Source organism: Centropristis striata, chromosome 7 (assembly GCF_030273125.1).
Source record: "Centropristis striata isolate RG_2023a ecotype Rhode Island chromosome 7, C.striata_1.0, whole genome shotgun sequence".
NCBI classification, from domain to species: domain Eukaryota; kingdom Metazoa; phylum Chordata; class Actinopteri; order Perciformes; family Serranidae; genus Centropristis; species Centropristis striata.
Window position 1 is genome coordinate 24,935,014 of NC_081523.1, and position 19,309 is coordinate 24,954,322.

Here is a 19,309-nt window from a genome sequence, read left to right on the forward strand (position 1 = left end):
GCTCTGTACTGCACCACAATTGCTAAATTTTTCCATTTTGAACAAGTAAACCAACACCAAACTAAACACTGACCTTTCATGCAGTTTTCCAGTATTGTAAAGCTTGGAGAAGCACGAAATTAAACAGCCTCTGACAAAATACATTACACAATACATAATGAATGAAAGGGGATGACACAGTGAATACCATCACAGTTCCTCTGAAGCACGCAGGTCTGACCACAGATGTTACAGACAGAAAACGGTGGATAGAGGAAAGGATGTGCATTTGCTAGATGAATGCAGAACCTTGTGTTGTACCAAGTGTCAGATCAGCATTTGGGTTATCCTAGATTTGCTGACTTTATATTACCATTAAATATACTTATTTTCTCGATCAAAGAGCCACATTAAAGAAATTTAACTGAAGAGGTATGACACTATTACTAACTCTATGGCCCCTTCAACACAGTGCTACTCTGATTGACATTACTCCCATTAACAGTCTACTCACAAAACCTTCCCTGGACTTGGAAAGTCATCGCACCAGATAGCAGCAAATTAACAGGATAAAAAATTAGCAAGAATTATCAAGTGGGAAGCAAACATGGAGTTCAGACAAAGCAATTATGTTATATCATCCTGATTGGAGGAACAGTATAAATCACAAGTCTGCTAATGTGATGCAAGCTGCATACTGAAGTAATTCCTGTTCCCTGGAGACCACACTCCTCTTCAATATTTCATGAGCTGTGCTATAAAGGAAATCTCATAGTTAAGTGGAAGGTGAACTGGATGTCCTCTGAACAGGTACGGAGGATGTCGACAAGACACAAGAAGACTTTTTGCATTTATTATAATATGCAGAATATTCAAGGATATTGACAAAAAACATTTTTCATAATTAAAAAGGTGCATGTCATATTTAAAAGAATACAGTTCACATAATCAAAATAACAGTAATGAGCGACAATAACAGACAAAAAGGGAAATTTAACGTGAAAAAGAGAGAGGTTTTTGAATTTTATACGTTTGTGCAGTATTTTCTCACTTAGATGTGCAGCAAATATAGGAAAAGATTTAAAAACATTTATGGGATTTTTTTTGTTTGCCAAAATACTATTATGTATACAACTATTTTTCCCAAACTCGGTTTTCTTGTACTGCAGTCGGAGACCAGACTTCATATTTTTCATTGTATCCAATATTGAAAATATACCGAAAGGTACAAGTTCATCCACAAGAGAAAAAAGACATTCTTGTAAATTAAATATAGTAGTGTGTCTTCTTCTTAGGATATATGGCCCAGATGTGAGATTAGAGACCTCTGGTGGCTTCTAGTAAAATGCTTCTGTGATTGATTTAAGCAATCATTTATTTGGAAGAGGCTTTTGTCACATTTTTTTTCCCATAATCACACATCACAAGTTAATTGGAGTCTTAGTCAATGAAATTTCCAGAAATGTACATAAGTAAGTCAGGAAGCCCTTAATATTAATAGCCTGTTCTGTTTTAACACCAGCACCACAGGCACTGGCATCATAGAAAATTATAGTTCATACATTAAGTGATAACGCTGAAGATTAAAATGTTTACACTATTAAATAAAACAAAAACTACAAAAAAAATCTTTGGTTGATTTAATAAATCTCTTGTCACATTTTCATTATTAAGTTGATGTATATTTGTATCTCAATTACTCAAAATGTAAGGTGACTAAAAATTGCAGTTTTTTTTATTTTCAGTTTTGACAACCATTAGATGATGCCCGGTTAGCAGTCTGGCAACTACTTTCAGTGTGATCCCTATATCTTTAATATTTTTTTAAACTAATGTGAAGCCTCCTCTCTGGAAAAAAAAATCCAAGAAAACAGCCACAAGGGGGCAGTATCTACCAGAGTAAAGGGCACATTATCATTACAGGCCTTGTTGTGTTCTTCAGGATACACCTTTACCAAAGAAGATGGTCTGTTCATGCAACAGGATGGCATTAAAACTCAGTGGGTGGTTCAGATTCTGCATCTGTCTCTGAGTAAATAAAATGTGTCATAATATACAAGTACAAACTCATCTAATGTAACTTTTGTTTTGTATTAGTCTATATTAAAAGAAAACAACTTTCAGTTTCAGTGGGGCAAAAAAACCTGTTCAGGGGACATTAAACTCTCCATTTAAAGCGATGGTTATGAGTTAGTTAGCAGCTCCATAAGGCAGGTTCCACTGCAGCTTTTACAGGCATCGTGCCCTGAAGCTGTTGAAGTAAGCTGTGCCCTCAATGCACCATTACACCATCTAAAGTGAATGTCTAAACTATTCCATCAAAATGATAAAATTAAACTTTATCAGTATAAAAATGTACTTTTATTACCTTTAAAATGCTCCTGGCCAATGTGAGAGTCACCTTCACCCTGGAATCACCACTTTATGTGCTTTGAAGCTGAGTGGCATCATTGATTAGTTGAAGTGTTGAGTGTAGGGAGATTCATGTCAAAAGTGTTTGTTATTTTTTTCTGTTAAATGAATAAATGCTACATCTGCAGCTTCAGTGCATCTCATCAATAAACCACTCCACCCAAAACAAATTCTCCCACTGGAAATGTCTATACATATTTAGATGGCCAGGAGACTTCTCCTGTCTTATTGTGTTTTTATGGTGTTCATGTTTTGTGTTTATTTATGCTGTCTTGCTGGGAAGAAATCCTCAAGTGGAACAATAAAGATTTCAACTGAAGGGCGTTTTTATAAAATTTCTGGATCAAACAAACTGACAATCGTCTATGTTGAATGTATGCTGCACACTATGGGTATGTTGTATTTATTGCTGTGATGTCATTTTCTGTATTTATGAGATGTTTTGTTTTTTTATCTCGAGGGTCAAAAGGTGATTTTCCGGCCTGGGTGGACAATAAAGTCAAGTTCTATTCTATTATTAGGCCTCTTATTGACTGTGTCCTTTGTAGCTACACATATTTCTTTAGAGAGCTTTGTTGAGTCTTACTGGTGGAGACTGAGAGACCAAAACAGAATAAAGACATTTAGCTAATCATGTCTGGGACGGAATAACTGCCTGTTTAAATGATCAATAGATGTTTTCGTGTCATTGATTCTAAAACATTGGACTGAAATAAAGACATGCAGTGAGTGAGTGCTGCTCAGTCTTGAGCTAATGAGTGCTGAACCATCATGCTCACAACCAGTCAGTGTGATGTCAGTGTTTTTTAGATGACATTCCTTTCAGATAATGGAAGATGACAAAGGCTGGCAAGATCCGGGGTTAATCCAACCTACCATCTACACCAGACACATACAGTACTTATCTTTTGTTGCTATGGCGCTTCTGGTTTCATAATTGTGAAAAGTGTATTAACCTCAACTCAACAAAAAAACAGTTAAACATTTCCATAATTCAGTACACATTTGAGCCATGAACGTGGGCATGGATCACTGGTTCCCAACAAGGCTGTAGCTGCCACTGAGGACATATGAGATCATGTCCTCTGCATCTTTTCTGGGAATTTGGGGAGTTTAGCAGCCTAATGGGCACTTACAATAAATAGAATCTGTGACATTTAGACTGATTCTATCACAATATATTAAATAAACACGCAATATATTTTTTCCTCCAGAATTTCACTCCAGAGAATGTTTTGAAATGGCATCTAGACATTAGACATTTGGATTATGTGTTCAGTATTGTGGGAAATGTGTTGGTTTTAGCAACCTGTTGCAAGTCTTACACTAACTAAGGTGTGAAAATAATCCTCTGGGGTAATGATAATACACTACATGAAGATACGTTTTGAATTTAAAGCCCCTGCTGCTGGTTCTAATGTTCAATCTTCTGTCCATGTGAGGGACAACATCAGGACACAGAACAGAAAGACTAAATACTTTTAATGTAGCTGAAAGAAAAGTTCCCCATATTTCATACAGACATCCAATCAGTGTTGATGGTAAATGTAGTCCATTGAAGCAATACTTCCTGCATCCAGCCACATCATTTTATGTGACAGTGTCACAACAAATTTAGTAGCACAAAATGTTAATCAAATTACAAGTTATTTTCAATGTTGTGATGGAAATGGTTTATGTTCCATTACTGACAAAACACTTCTTATCTGGTGGTGGAATGTAACTAAGTACATTTACTAAAGTATTGTTTTTTTATTTTGAAATAGGGCCTACTTAAGGTACATTTTGTAGGCAAATATTGTATTTTTTACCACACTGCATTTATTTGATATCTTTAGTTACTTGTTACTTTGCATATTTCGATTGGCAATAGGGTACAAAATAGAAATCAACAAATACATTATGACATTATAATAGGACATCAATAATTATAATCCAATATCATACTGAAATGGGTCATTCTGCATACCTTTCTAGTCTATATTTTGATGATCCTACTTTTACTTAAGTAACATTTTGTTTGTAGCAGAGTAAAGAAATTGTGCACTGAGCTACTTTTCACAAAGTAAAAGCTCTCAGTACTTCTCCCAACACTGTTCTCATGCATAACGTGTAGGATTCAGTGAGACATCAGTACACTGAAAAAAAATTGGAGTAACATTTACTTAAAAAAAACCTAGGCAAGTTTTTCCACATAGAAAGACTTTGTAATCTTTACTCAGGCTGTTTCTAAGTAATATTTATTTAATAGAACCACTTTTTTTTTATGAAAATACACAAGTAAATTGCAGATTCACTGATGTCCCTCAATTACATTTTACTTGGAAACATCAACTAATTAAGCCAATGAACTGGTTTAGTGAATATTATTTGGAACGAATGATTCAATTTACATACAAAACTGAGGACACATAATAACAAACAGTCACTAAGTAATGTACTACATGAAAAACTGCTATTTTAAAGTAAAAGCACTAAATTTGTATTTCTTTGTAGAATTTATAAAGATGATTGAAATAATAATTACAGGGCCAAAAAAAAATCTCTTTTTTTCAGTGTATGTTTAAATCCTGGTTACAAGTTGCTAGCATTCGCAGCGTGTAATGAGGCATTACCTGTCATCCCCCTGCTCTCATAACTGCACTTAAATATGATAAACCTTCCTCTCAGGGTGGTGAAGCTTGTCTGTGGCATATTTTGGGGCGTATGAAGCACTCAACACGTCTGGGAGAAGTTTATTACTGTCGCAGAGGCAGGCGGTTGATTTGTGTTGTCTGGGTGGATTGCAGCAGCATCCTGTAGCTCCGCCCTCGATTATTCAGCCTGCTCGACGTGCGGTTGCTGCGCAGCGCGTGAAGGCAGAAGCGTCCGACTGTGCTCGGAGGAGCTCAGATTAGTGTTGATGTTATTGTTGTTGCAGCGGAAAATACCTTCGCTACAGTTTCGCACGCTGCAACCTCTGGATTAAAAAACACCGCCGTTTCCCCTCAGGTTTGAGTGAGAGAACGGTCCGTGCAGAGAGGGATATAAACAGGATTTTCTTTTCTCTCACGCCGCGAGAAGTTTGTCCGTGGAGTTTGAGGAGTAGTTTCGGGTGGGCTGACTGAGCTAGCCTGGCTGCCCGCTGCGCTTCCCTCCTGTCCCGGTCAGCCAGCCATAAGTTAGCCCGCTGCCCTGCTCTTCCTCCAGCTGTGTGGGTGAATCATGGCGCTCAGAGCCAGGGCGCTTTACGACTTCAACTCTGAAAATCCCGGGGAGGTGTCGGTGAGGGAGAACGAAGTCCTTACTTTGTACAGCGAGCAGGACATTGACGGCTGGTTTGAGGGCACGAACAGCAACGGAGAGAGGGGACTGTTCCCCGCGTCCTACGTGGAGATCCTGAGGAACGACGCCGCCTCCACGCTCAACAACAACAGCTGCAGCACATCTGGGGACACTTACCAGGACTCCCGGTACGCCAATATCCCATCGGGAGGTTTTGACGGCTCTTATAAGCCTCAGAATAAAGTTGAGAACTTTTCTAAACCGTCTGCGCCTAGTTTCGCCACTTTCTCAGCCCCCACACAACCACAGCAGCAACAGCAAACTTACCAGCAGGCCAGCCAGGGGAGCGATGATGACTGGGATGATGACTGGGATGACAGCTCTACAGTTGCAGATGAGCCAGGCACCGTAGGAGGCAGGTATCATGACTATGAAGGCAATGGGCCATCCACTTACAGAGTGTCAACATCCTCAATGTCAAGAGGCAATGCACAGCAAGCAAAGAGCTCTGCCACAGTCAGCAGAAACCTGAACAGGTTTTCAACCTTTGTGAAGTCCGGAGGAGAGGCGTTTGTGCTCGGGGAGGCCTCAGGTTTTGTGAAGGATGGGGACAAGATCTGCGTGGTGATGGGTCAGTATGGTCCAGAGTGGCAGGAGAACCCGTACCCGTTCGCTTGCACAATAGACGACCCAACTAAACAGACCAAGTTCAAGGGCATGAAGAGCTACATCTCCTATAAGCTGACGCCCACACACACTCAGAACCAGGTGAACAGGAGGTATAAGCACTTTGACTGGCTGTACGCTCGGCTGGTGGAGAAGTTTCCCGTCATCTCAGTGCCACACATCCCAGAGAAGCAGGCCACGGGGCGCTTTGAGGAGGACTTCATCTCCAAGAGGAGGAAAGGCCTCATATGGTGGATGAACCACATGACCAGCCACCCGGTCCTGGCCAGGTGTGATGTCTTCCAGCACTTCCTCACCTGCAACAGCACAGACGAGAAGGCCTGGAAGCAGGGGAAGAGGAAGGCGGAGAAGGACGAGATGGTCGGAGCCAACTTTTTCCTCACCATCAGCACCCCCACGGCTCCGCTCGACTTCCAGGAGGTCGAAAGCAAAATAGACGGATTCAAGACTTTCACCAAAAGGATGGATGACAGCACCTTGCAGCTCAACGCTACTGCCAACGAGTTTGCCCGCAAGCAGATCACTGGCTTTAAGAAGGAGTATCAGAAAGTGGGGCTGTCATTCAAAGTCCTCAGTCAAGCCTTTGAGATGGACCAGCAATCGTACTCTACTGGACTCAACCAGGCTATCTCCTTCACTGGGGAGGCATATGAATCCATCGGAGACTATTTCGCTGAGCAGCCCAGCAAGGATCTGGACCCCATCATGGATTTGTTAGCTCTATACCAAGGACACCTGGCAAACTACCCAGACATCATCCATGTGCAGAAAGGTAAAATAACAACACTGTCATTCACGTTCTATACATTTCTCACTCTTACTTTCACAGGAGCCTCTAAGTAACCTACTTATGCGTTTATATACATTTCTTATAGCCTATAGATTTTGAAAATTATCACAACAAGGGCGATCTGTAAAACAATCTGTAATACAATCAATTCAAAGCCCAGAACAACATTAGAGATAGATCTGACAGAAAACACTGAGAACCGGTTCCAAATTGTCCGATCCATCAGAATCATATGCTGCTAAGCTTATGACTCCTCTTATCAATGCCAGCATGCTGTGCATCGCAAAACAATGACGTCAAACTTGTGCATCTATGATGCTGGAAACTTGCAACAAAAATGTCATAATGGAGAAGAAGAAACAGTCCATGGTGTGGCTTCTTTGACAGACTGTCACTTTTTGTCCACACAAAAAATTAACCAGGAATTAATAAGCGAATCGATAAAGAATCAGACTGGCATAGGTATCAATAAAATCTCACCAATTACCATCCCTATATGGGGACAACACGGTACCTGTGTGACAATAAATCTGGTTTTCCAAACCTTTTTTCTACCACAAGTTTATATGAGTTTCAATCAACATGTGTTAAAGTAAAGAAATAAGTGTGTTTGTAGTTCGTAAAATAGATACACAAGCACCATTTGTTTGAGCTGGTTTCAATTGTCAGACTTGTCAACAGCAGTCAGGTTACACTTCTAGCCGATGTCACTTTGCAAAACAAATAGGCCGTGTTTGCATTTGGGAATGGTTTACATCACATGCTGCTGCCCCTGTTCGTCCCACCTGCTGATTTAAATGGGCGGCACCCGTTTGGCTGAGTGTGATTTTCCATTACGGGGTGTTACATACAAAGTATTACATGTTAGTGCTCCGGTGACGGAGAATGCCCCACCTGACTCGTGGCAAAATAACGTTTACAGCTGAATCCTTCATAAATGATTGTCCATGTTTTAGCACAGAAAGCCAATGTTAGACTAACTGGGCCAGCCTCCTACATGACCTGAAACCGATGATTGTTCTCATTGTGAGGCAAAATGTCATTCTCATGAGAGGCAACACTGTTATGCAAGAGGCACAGCATTTGTGTTTAGAAGGGAAGCTCTTGCTGCTGTTTACCATATGTGGGGATGTGGCACAATCACTTCCTTCTGATGGGACGGAGAGAATGATAACCTAAAAGGAAACATACAACTCAGACATAACTGTTCCTCCTCCATGTTGGTTATACCTAGCTGGCTGCTTTCAGGGCATATATATGTGCTGAACGGAGCTTTCATTACTAAATCTCGCTTTGAATCACATGGAATGAAACTCTGTTCAGTCACTGCCAGCTGGAGATTGAAAACCGAACCTGAAACTGTGCCATGTAGGACACCATATATAGAGAAGATGGGCCTTTATAGAGGATGAGGTGAACTAATCCTTCTCATTTCATGCATTATGTTCAGTGCTCGAACTTACTGAAATCACATGGTTCTCAGATCAGGATAGGAAAATAATCTCTTCCAGTCAAAGTCCCCTGTGTGGTGTCCAGTATTTAATTTACAAGGTACATGGATTCTTGCCTGTTGACATCTTGGTTTATCATTTGAGTCCCCCTACACACACAGGGCCTGCTCAGTCCAACAACACTGGGGAAACAGGACAGACTGTGTTTAGGCTGCAATGGGACACAAACTTCCCAGTCAGCTAAAATTAAGTCAGCCACTTACGCCGCACGCAGCCTAAATAAGGTGACACAGCCCTTTAAACAGTCTGCTGTGATAAGCCCAGCCCAATACCACAGATAAGAAATGTGATTCGATACCACACATGGAAGACCTTGCTGCGGGCACAGTGTTGAGAAAAGATGGCAGAGTGCAGTGAAACAGGGCCTCACCACACTGAGAGACTGGAAACAAAGCTGACAGGGTGTGCAGCAGATGAAAGCAGAGCCGCGTACAGCATATTGAATCCCACATTACTTTGATCTCATCATGTTTTTAGTGGACTGAGGCTGTTTAGTTCCTTTATTTATTTTGAGTCCGGTTGAGCTTGTTTTTCTTTCATGCGTGCATTCCTTTCCCCCTAAATCATGATGCAAGTGAAGAATGCATTCCTAGTTTATTTCTATTTATAGGAAAAGTAACGGCTGAAAGTGCAGGCAGAATCTTAGTGTAATCTCCCGTACTCCTACTGTTGGACGATATTGTTCCAGTATCTTCAAGAGGTTATGTGCATTTGTATTTATTGTGCATCTATTATGCTGCATGGTATTGACAGTAATATATCGCTACAGTTTAACACACAATATGTAATATTCTGCTGCTAGTAGTCTCTCAATCAAAACAATAACAAAAAAAGGAGTTAGGTGATGTCGTGAGGTAGCATGGGATTATGGGGATTGTTGTGTTTACTCCCCTCGCCATCATTGCAGTCAGTTTCTCCTGTTTAGGAAGTGTTTAGGAAGTTTTTACAGACCCAGTGATTAAAACCTAGACTTGTATCACAACCTTTCATTTCAAGGGGTGTTATCAATGAGTGCAGACCATAATGCCCCTGGATAGAACTACAAACAATCAGAGAAACCAATCCTGTGACATAGTGCTATGCGACACATGCATATTTGGGCTGTGCTGGGTCCTTTTTCTATGGGAGCCGGGTTACAAACTAAAATTTACAGTACACAGCAATGTCTTTCAGAAAAGATCTGGGACAATAATTACACAATGCAGTAAGAGAATCTTGGCTGGATGCCATCCATCACATCAAACCTGGTGGAAAACTGGAGAACACTGAATAAACCCATTTCAGGTTTAAAAATCAGTGTTTGCTCAGCTTGTTTATCTGATAACTTATGACCCAGACATCAAATAACGCAAATCCTTTATCTGGTTAAAACATATAGTTAAAAACAGCCAAGATATATGGTATAGTATAGTATAGTTTATTGTAAAAATGTGGCTTAAAACTGAATACAAAGTTAATTTATGACGAACAACTACACCATTGACGCAAAGAGGACATGTCGCCATCGACAGATGACCAAATAAATCGGACCATTACCTTTGTTAAAATTAGGTTTGAAACATTTCGGATAATGTAAGTACACAACTTGTATAACAACCTATATATAATATAGGTCATGCCACTTTTATATACCTTAATGTGCAGGAGGTAAATATTATACCTCCATTATATTAAATAGTTCATTGGTTCATGACAGCTGAATGACTGCTTGTTACTCAAATTGCCTTCAGGCTTCCAGCGAGCGTTAAATGCAAATACCCTTGCAAAGGTACTTGACAGTCATACTTTTGTAGATTCATCCAGCACTTGACAAGTGTTAATGCTGCAGTGAAAGACTGTATTAGTGAAAGTCTGTAATTAGTAAGAATAGGTGGCTTTTAAAAAGCCATAAACACTGATTTTCACTGTGTGAAGACAATATTGTGCAAATGGGAGCTTAAACATACGCCAGCCATGGACATGCTCTCAGTTTATTTTATTTTAATATTTTCAGGCCCTTTGTGTCCTTTTCTTTCCTCCTAGCCTCTCATATATTTAATAAAACACTTCCTTTTTCCATCCCCTTGTACGTGTATCCCGTCTGTTGCTCTGGTTTAATACGCCTTTCCTGATAAATGTGCGAAGGAAATGTCCGTGAGTGCTATTCTTCTGTAATGAAGTGTGGTTTATTGCAATCCTCTCCCAGTTAGACACCTGAACAGAGGCGAGGCCACATCCTTTGTTGTCACAGACCTGAGTAGACATTTCCGCCACAAAAGTGGTTGCACAGAAACTTATATGGCCAAGTAGGTCAGCCAGGACTGGATAGTGCTGTATTCATGCATTGGTGGAGCAATAACCGAGAGTTGAGGTCAGTCAGAAAGTTATACGGTAACTGAAACAGCTTTAAAAGCCCACATTGAGGCTAATAAGTCTGTCCATTCGCTTTATTTAAGAGGTCATTTCGCTGTCATATCACTGTTGCTCTCTTTAGCAGAAACCTGTCAAAGCATCGCTTGTCAGTCTTATCAACAACTCAATTCCATTTTTAGCTCTCTATATCTGTCTCATTACGACTGCAGACACAAGGCAGGTTTTTATTTGTCCCTTTGGAAGTGACCAGTGAAATGTGAGCATCAACGTATTGATCATCACCTCTCTGCAGGGACCCCATTAGCCATTAGTGTGGACTCTTCATGATATTAACATCATATCTGGTGTTGTTTTGACATCCTTTATTTTGGTAGCTTTTATTTTTGTCCTAGTCTGATACTGTGGCCTTTTTGTTGATTCTTGGGGAACAGGAAGAGAGGAGAATGGTTTTATAAATGCTTGCTGTTTACAAATCCTAAGATAGGGTTAACTCTGGTGTGGCTGATTACCAAATAAGCTATTCGTTTTTAATAGTAATCTTATACAGCATTATAGAAGCTCAAGAGGGTGGGGTAATTGACTGATAAAACTTTGACCACATGCATTGTGGTCTAAAAAAGCAGCTCATGCAGAGGTGAAAACACATGTCTCTTTTTTTATAACAGCTCACATTGTCTGTTTGTTAAATGGATACTGAAATGCAACCAGTTATGCTGCTGTAAGTTCTTGTCCAAATACTTACTCAGTGTGACAATATTGATCTTGCCTGCAGGGTTTCTTAGAGGAAAAACATCAAATTGACTTAGGTCCCAGGCTTGTTATCAATTTAGCTAAAATAATAGAACACCACCCAGAAAAACACTCATATCAAGCCTTAATCACGCTAACAAAATAGATGTTTTCAGGGAGGAGCACACACTGATGAGCTTGAATGTAGTTTATAGTTTTGCTATAAAGCATAGACTGCATACAGACCACAAAGGAAAGTAAGCCAAAGACAATCTGTGATGAATTAAGATTAGATTAATAAGTAATTATGTTGGTGTAAGGCTTTTGAGCTCACCCTCCTTTACTCCCATCTTTATTTATGTGTTCTCTTTCCTTTGTTAATTGTATCTATTAAGGGCATCACTAAGCTGTATTTTGTCTGATGTCATCACAGTTTTATCACCACATGAAGTGATAAAACAATGGCAGGCGAGTTAGGGAAAGCACCCATTTACAAAGGGGTCACGTTTTCCTGCTGAGTCAGCGTTTCAGCTGACACTCCTGTGCAAACACTGCGGGTCTGTCTGATATATTGTTACAGGCTATTTAAATGTCCTGTGATGACCGAATGGACGGTGAGGTGGCGGAGGGATGAGATGGGGATTGCCGCTGGTTGTTCAGGTCACAGGCTCGCAGTGGCTCGGTGTTGTGTAACCACGGATTACGTAAGAGCTGAAGCGCAGCCTCCAGTGAGTCCACGAGGGCTCCATGCCACCTCCATACACCCAGGGAGGATTTCTTCAGAGGCGCTCATCATGATGTCTTCTTATAATAGCATGACACTGCAGTATGCTACAGACCTCATTAATCACTGTAGGCGATGATGAGGTTGGGCAGTAATCAGTGGCTCTATATCTTTAACACAACAGCATTATTTATCTCAACAGTGGCATTGTCTAGTAATTTTCATGGAATATATAAAACAAGTGGACATAGTCAGTGTGATGTCTCTTGCTTTGTGGACTGCCGTTTTGAGTTGGTGTGGCCACATTTGGACAAAAGGGTGGTGACCAGCTCGGCGGGGTCAGCTATCATTAGCATAGCAAATACTAAGGTTGCTTTCACACAGTCTGATGGACTAGGTGTGATTCAGTGGTGAAGTTGCAACCTTGTTGCATTTTTAAACAAATGTCACGCTTTACTTCATCATTAGACCACGTCTGTCCACGAGACATTTTTCAAGCCTGCTACTACCTTGTCTGCCCAAATTCAACTCAGAATGTGCTGAGTTTTGGCTAACTTCCTTCCATTGGTTGCAGCAAACCGAGAACCTCGTTTTTAGCGGACCAGAGTTTGGTTCATTTTAGCATTCACACCAGTAAAAAACAAAAATGGACTATCCGACAAAACTCACCAGTGTCACCAGCTAACGCTAACACTAGCACTTAGTGTCTTTTAGTACAACCAAATGCTGGACAAGACTCCTTTAGACGACAAAAAATTTACAATTGAGTTTCATGAACTGAAAACAGAGGGGAAGGGTCAAAGCTGAAAGACACAAACACTAAAACAAGTTCAGTGCTAATTAAATGTACAGTGCCATGGATGCGCATTACTACGCCACTATCAGGATTGACAGGCTGCCGTGGGTGCAACTTGTCAATCACAAGGTAGCCGTCCCCTGAAATGTACCTGCGTTATCACCTATTTTACTTTAGATGGGACCATCATTTACAAAATGTACATCAGTTTATATTAAAGACGACATGAAAGTAGCGATTGTGATCATAAATTCTTCTGGAAAATGTTTACTGAGTTCACTGAGATCAAGTGAAAGTAGGATCCTTTTCTCATAGACATCTATACAGTCAGACTTCATTTTTGCAACCAGTATAGTCAGACCTGGAAGCTACGTCCACCTCTTTTTTACAGCCTGTCAGTCACACAGTAGCAGTGAAAACCAAAGACAGCAAAAGCAGCAGCGATGCAACAGAACATTGTTCAAAACAAGTTCATAATCTAAAAGAACATCTATTACGATGAAATGTGGTCTTACCTGTATTTAATTACTCTTCCCGCAACCCTGGAAAATTGTACAAACAGGTGTCTTAGGTCATGGACTAAGAGATATATTTCACGATCTGCTGACATTTGATAGACTATAGAAAATAGATTAATTGACGCAATTTTCAAAAATAAACATCTTCTATATCTGTGGCCTATTTACAGCCAGACTCAGCGTCTTATTGGTGGTTCTGTTTTTGCAGCGGGCCTGCAAAGATTACTTGCAGCAGCTGTGAAAATGATGTTACAGTTTGCTGACACCATCGTCTGTGACTGAACTCTTGCCTTTCTCATAAAGTCTCCATGGAAACAGTTATTCCTCCTTAGTCCATTAGTGGGCTTTTAAAACACAGTAAGTCAGAGTCCTTTAAGGTACAGTAAACACCTTTGGGATCGGCATTTAAGTCTTTGGACAGCTGTGTTTGTTCCCGTCTCTCTCTCTTCCACCCCGTGTCTCTGCTCCCTGTGTTATCTTTGCCTCTCTTTCTGTCATGTTCAGTCTGTTGTGCGTTAAAGGAATTTCAAAGATTTGGGTTATACTGCAGCTGAGGGAGCGACAGCCAAAAGGCAGACTTTGTGGGGAAGGGAGAAAGAGATTTCTTGTTCAGGGGGATTCTGTCAACCATTTCATTGCTCTGTGTGCTGTAATATATAGCCTTCCATGTTTAGGGTTGTGAGTGGAACAGAGAGTGAGAAAAAAGGCAGTCGTTGGCATTTCTGTGAACTTTCAGGGTAAACAGAAGCCAAAAGAAGTGCAGGATTAGGTCAGTAAGAGTCTGTGGTCTCACATTTCAGGAAACAAGTAAGCTGAATCAGACTTTACACAGAATTCTGGTGACTAAGCTCACATATTGACAAGAAAAACACATGATAGGCCCAATACAGGAAGTCAGGGATGACATTGTCAGCTGGTTTTGACGTTTGTGGAGTTGCACATATCTTACTACATGTTATCTGTGTCATTTTGAACAATTACAACATATGAGTGTTAACACTCTATTTCAAAGTATTGAGTCAACCAATGCTGCTGTCACATTAACAAGGAACAGAACGGGTTTTGTGTTTAATTTCATGTAAAACATCTCAGGGCTACAATTATAATTAATTTCATGATCAGATAATCTGCTGATTATTTTGTCTCTGTTGAGAACTGTTTTCAATTTTCTCATGAGACTATATACAGTCATAGAAAAATTATTAGACCACCATTTTTCTTCAATTTCTTGTTTATTTTAATGCCTGGTACAACTAAAATTTGTTTGGACAAATATAATGATAGCAACAAAATTAGCTCATAAGAGTTTAATTTAAGAGCTTATATCTAGCCATTTCCGAAGGTTATCTTGATAATAAACAAAACCAATGGAAAGAAGAACAAGAACAAACAAGAAACCCATGGAAAATGTCTAGATATCAGCTCTTAAATGAAACTCTTCTGAGCTATTTTTGTTCTTATCATTATATTTGTCCAAACAAATGTACCTTTAGTTGTACCAGGCATTAAAATGAACAATAAACTGAGGAAAACAAGGGTGGTCTAATCATTTTTTCTGTGATTGTATATCACAAGGGCTGCAAAGTTAATAAAAAAATGTCTTTCAGATTTAATTTCTTTGGCCTATAAATCAAGTAACAAATTGGAAAATAATTTTAACAAGCACAAATTATAAGAAATTATGAAATCACATTGGCATTGTCGTCACATCTCAAAGAAATGGGACTTTCTCCGACTCCAGCTGTGACAAGTAAACATTTTTAAGTAGTTAGATCCGACAGAAGGTCATATCCTGTCAGTTCTCTTGCTTTTCAATTCAATACTTATTGCTCATGACATTTCTTCCTTTACTCGGTCACAAAATGTCAGCAGTTTGATAAGTCATCTGTCATCTGCTCTTGGTGTTTTGACCCTGCCTTCTGCTCCCATACAACCATCTGTCTGGAAACTTGTAGGCTAATTTCTTGTTTTGGCACCAGTATGGCTGGAGGCTTGTTCTGCAGCAAGCAAAACTCAGCAGAGTTTCCCTTTAAAAGGAGCAGAGCAGCAGTGACAGTTGGTTGATATGTGCAAAATGGGAAGTTTGTAAAGCATCAAGTGTGATCACCTTTTGCCACAAGAGCCCACGACAGTGACGACAGCCCCACTCTCTTCTTGGCAGAGTGGAAACTCTCACTATGAGTGTGTTATGTGGGATTTTTCTTTTCTGCAAGGTGCAGATTCTTGTTAAATGCACAATAGAGGTGCAAACTGACCTTCTCAGGGTTTATTTCAATTTGTTATCATATCAATGTCTTACAGCTGAACTCAAAGAGCATCAATAACTCATCAATAACAACTAAATGAGGGGAAATATTGTTTTTTTTAGCCATACTTTGATGAAATGATGTGTAAGACACAATAAGAAAAAAGCTCCCTTTTCTAGAAATAAGTTTTGCTTGCAGATTTTTTAGCCTTATCTGGTTAGCTAAGCTAACTTTAGCTTCATGAAATAGACTCTGACTGACTTTTTTATGTCTCGTATGTGATTTTTAAACTGAGACACCCATGAAAAAGGTCTTAAAGGCAGAATGAGTAGGATTGTTTTGTTTTGGTAAACATTCAACATTCAAAGTTGGCCCCTTCAACTCCGCTCAACAATTTCTAATAGAGAGGAAACAAAATTACATATTTTTGTAGGCCACCCCGGAAGTAGCATCGTGATGGGGTCTGTTTAGAATTCACCTATGGGATTTTTTTCTTGAATTTTGGATCATTGCAGAAAATAAGCTCTGTGGCAAACATGTTTCTGTGCTTATCCGTTTTGTTCTCCACAAATGAATACCACTTTTATTATTTTGCCCATTGCATTTAGCCTTTTGATGTGATGGTTCAAAATGCGCATACAAATAAGTGAATGGAAACACAAGTAATATCAGCCAGCAAAATGAAAAGAAAATATAGTATACAGGCATTGGGAAGGGTTGCTGCATACATACAACATTATACATTTTTAGTGGGTCAAAAGTGATGATTGTGAGGCATTTTTGTATGAGTCTATAAGATTTTACTTATTGTGTTTTTAATTACGCTCTTAATGGCTAGTACATGTATGATATTGTGCTAGACAACTAAGACTGAAGCTGCGTGTTCAGCATCCTCACCACTTCATGATCCGTTAAGAAGACATAGAAATAAAGAAACAACATTGTCCCTGTATAGCAGTTGAAGTATGAACAATGTAAGATCAGTCTCATATGTCCTTCCTCGCACTCGATGAATTGCTTATACGTGACATCAGCTGTAAATAATAGCTATGTCTTACAAATCAGACTTGTTCACATTTGGTTGGCAGTTGTTCATATGATGTCCTTGAAATTGCCAACAATCATACGTAGATGGTATCAAACTGCCAACAAAATCCCCTTAAAAGGTTGTTTAGGAAAGGCCTTTGGAGTGACATAATGTAATAAATATTCTTAAGAGTTTGCCCCCCTCACAATCACTAACTATAGACACGGATGTGGCTCTGGTTCTCACAGGAACAAACTGTTCATCAAACTATTTTTGGCCAGTTCCTTGAAGTTACAAATGTTACTGTCGAGCTGTGCTCTTGGGTATATTTATTAATTAACTTTCCTGTGGAAGAGTCTGTAGGTCAGTGACTGTTTGATGGATTAAATGTTTAAAGAAATAAAAGTATTAAGGATGGAACATTGTTAAAATTGCTGCCTACTGTTTTCCCACATGGGTTGAAATAGTATCTGGGTGTTTGAACATTGATAAATAAATGGCGTGGTTTTCCATTTGCAGAACATGCACCCTAGGAAGCACTTTTACAATTGGAAATGTACTCATTTAGCAAACCGTAAATCATGATTGCTATATTTGCTCTTGCTCCCAAACAGGAGCCCTGACGAAGGTGAAAGAGAGCCAGAAGCATGTGGAGGAGGGCAAGATGGACCGGGCGCAGGCGGACGGCATCGACGAGCGCTGCAACATCATCTCCTGCGCCACGCTGGCAGAGATCCAGCACTTCCACCAGATCCGCGTGCGTGACTTCAAGGCCCAGATGCAGCAGTACTTGCAGCAGCAAATCGCCTTCTTCCAAAAAATCACAGGGAAGCTGGAGGAGGCTCTGCAGAAATATGACAACGCGTAACAGACCGATCGTCTCAGCCCGTCGGTTCAGACCTTGGTGATCAATGACACATGCACCTCCCTTGGCCCGCCACTGGAGTTTTGGCAAACAACAGCCAGTACCACATACTGGTGAATGCTGTTCAACCAGCAGGGAGGGACATTCAAGGAGATGACGCTCCAGTAATAATGACATTTCAAGCGAAATCCAGGTTTCTGTGTGTGGTGGCCACATTTTTTGGGAACTGGATGTTTAATAGAGGATGTTTAATTTAATGACATTAGGCCAACTTGTAACACAAACTACTAGATTTAATGAGAGTCAAAAATAATGATGGTGCACCACTTGGTCTGGTGGATGGGTGAATAAATCAATGTTGTGATCTGCAGAGAGAGAACCATGTATCTGCTGCTGCATAGACACCTGGTGCAACATTTCATATATCAAGTGTTTTTAGCCTTAAGACACAGTTTTTTTTTTTTACAAGTGACTGCCACTCCAGGAGCAGCGATGCTCCAGTGGCTAACACACTGCCTTCTGAAAACACTCAAGCCCTTCCTGGTATCTCTCTCCTTGGACAAACAGGATGAATTGTTTACAGTCTCCTCGCCGAGCAGCCGCTGTCACCACTGTCTCGCTGTGCCTTCTGATTACGTCTCTCTGGTCATTTTTGTTACTAGTTACTAAAAAAAGCTTTATATACTGTATATGTAGAAATATATTCTATTTGTTTTTACAAAGCTACAAAGTTTGCAGTCTTTGAAGAAAAAAACAAAAGGATCACTGTGCTATAAACAAGGGCAGTGTCTTTTATGGGAGATAATATTGCTGTTTTTTTCCCCCTAAGTGGCCCCAGCATTGATTTTTAACACTCACAGTGTGACAAAATCAGGATCACGGGGCGACTTACCTGCTTTGACAATAGGAGCCCACGCCTTACACAGGGCACAGCCAGCACTGTGGAGTTAAGGGACGAGTATGATGGACACTAGCGATGCCGGATACCTGAATGTGTCAGCAAAACGTTTGTTTTCAGGTTTAGTTTTGAGGTAGTGTTCAGAGGCAGGCTGTTAGAGGGTAGAGGATTCCTCACCTGTTTTAATAATGCAGTCTTTATAATAGCACACTTCTAGACAGGTCAACTATACTGCTGTTTTTAACCTTTGTGATGTTGGTTACATCACAAAGAGATTAATATAGAAGCAGAGACGCAAAATAAATTCCTCCTTCACAGAAAGCTGTTGCTTGGTCCTGTGTGTTTCTTCAAGTACTTATACTTAATTATGTCATAACTTGTTGTTGTTTGTGTGATTTGGACTGGATATGTTTGATCACTTCAGTCCAGACTATGAGCCATAATACAGGAACAACTGGGGAAAAAGACAATAAAAACTGTATGTGCTGACAGTTTAATTTGCCTTTTAACG

At 40.0% G+C, this 19,309-nt stretch overlaps 1 protein-coding gene across 1 annotated transcript; it reads left to right on the plus strand.

The window, feature by feature from the left end:
- The first annotated feature begins 5,154 nt into the window (after positions 1-5,154).
- Positions 5,155-19,008, plus strand: snx18a (sorting nexin 18a). Its single transcript, XM_059337116.1, has 2 exons — positions 5,155-7,114; positions 17,650-19,008. Exons 1-2 carry the CDS (start codon positions 5,596-5,598, stop codon positions 17,901-17,903), a joined length of 1,773 nt encoding a protein of 590 aa, XP_059193099.1. The 5' UTR covers positions 5,155-5,595; the 3' UTR covers positions 17,904-19,008.
- The last annotated feature ends 301 nt before the right edge of the window (positions 19,009-19,309 follow it).

Bases quoted from the DNA above. Each gene is read 5' to 3' on its own strand.
- snx18a (XM_059337116.1), top strand. From the start codon at position 5,596: ATGGCGCTCAGAGCCAGGGCGCTTTACGACTTCAACTCTGAAAATCCC. The intron at 7,115-17,649 runs GTAAAATAACAA...GCTCCCAAACAG, and splicing joins CATCATCCATGTGCAGAAAG to GAGCCCTGACGAAGGTGAAA.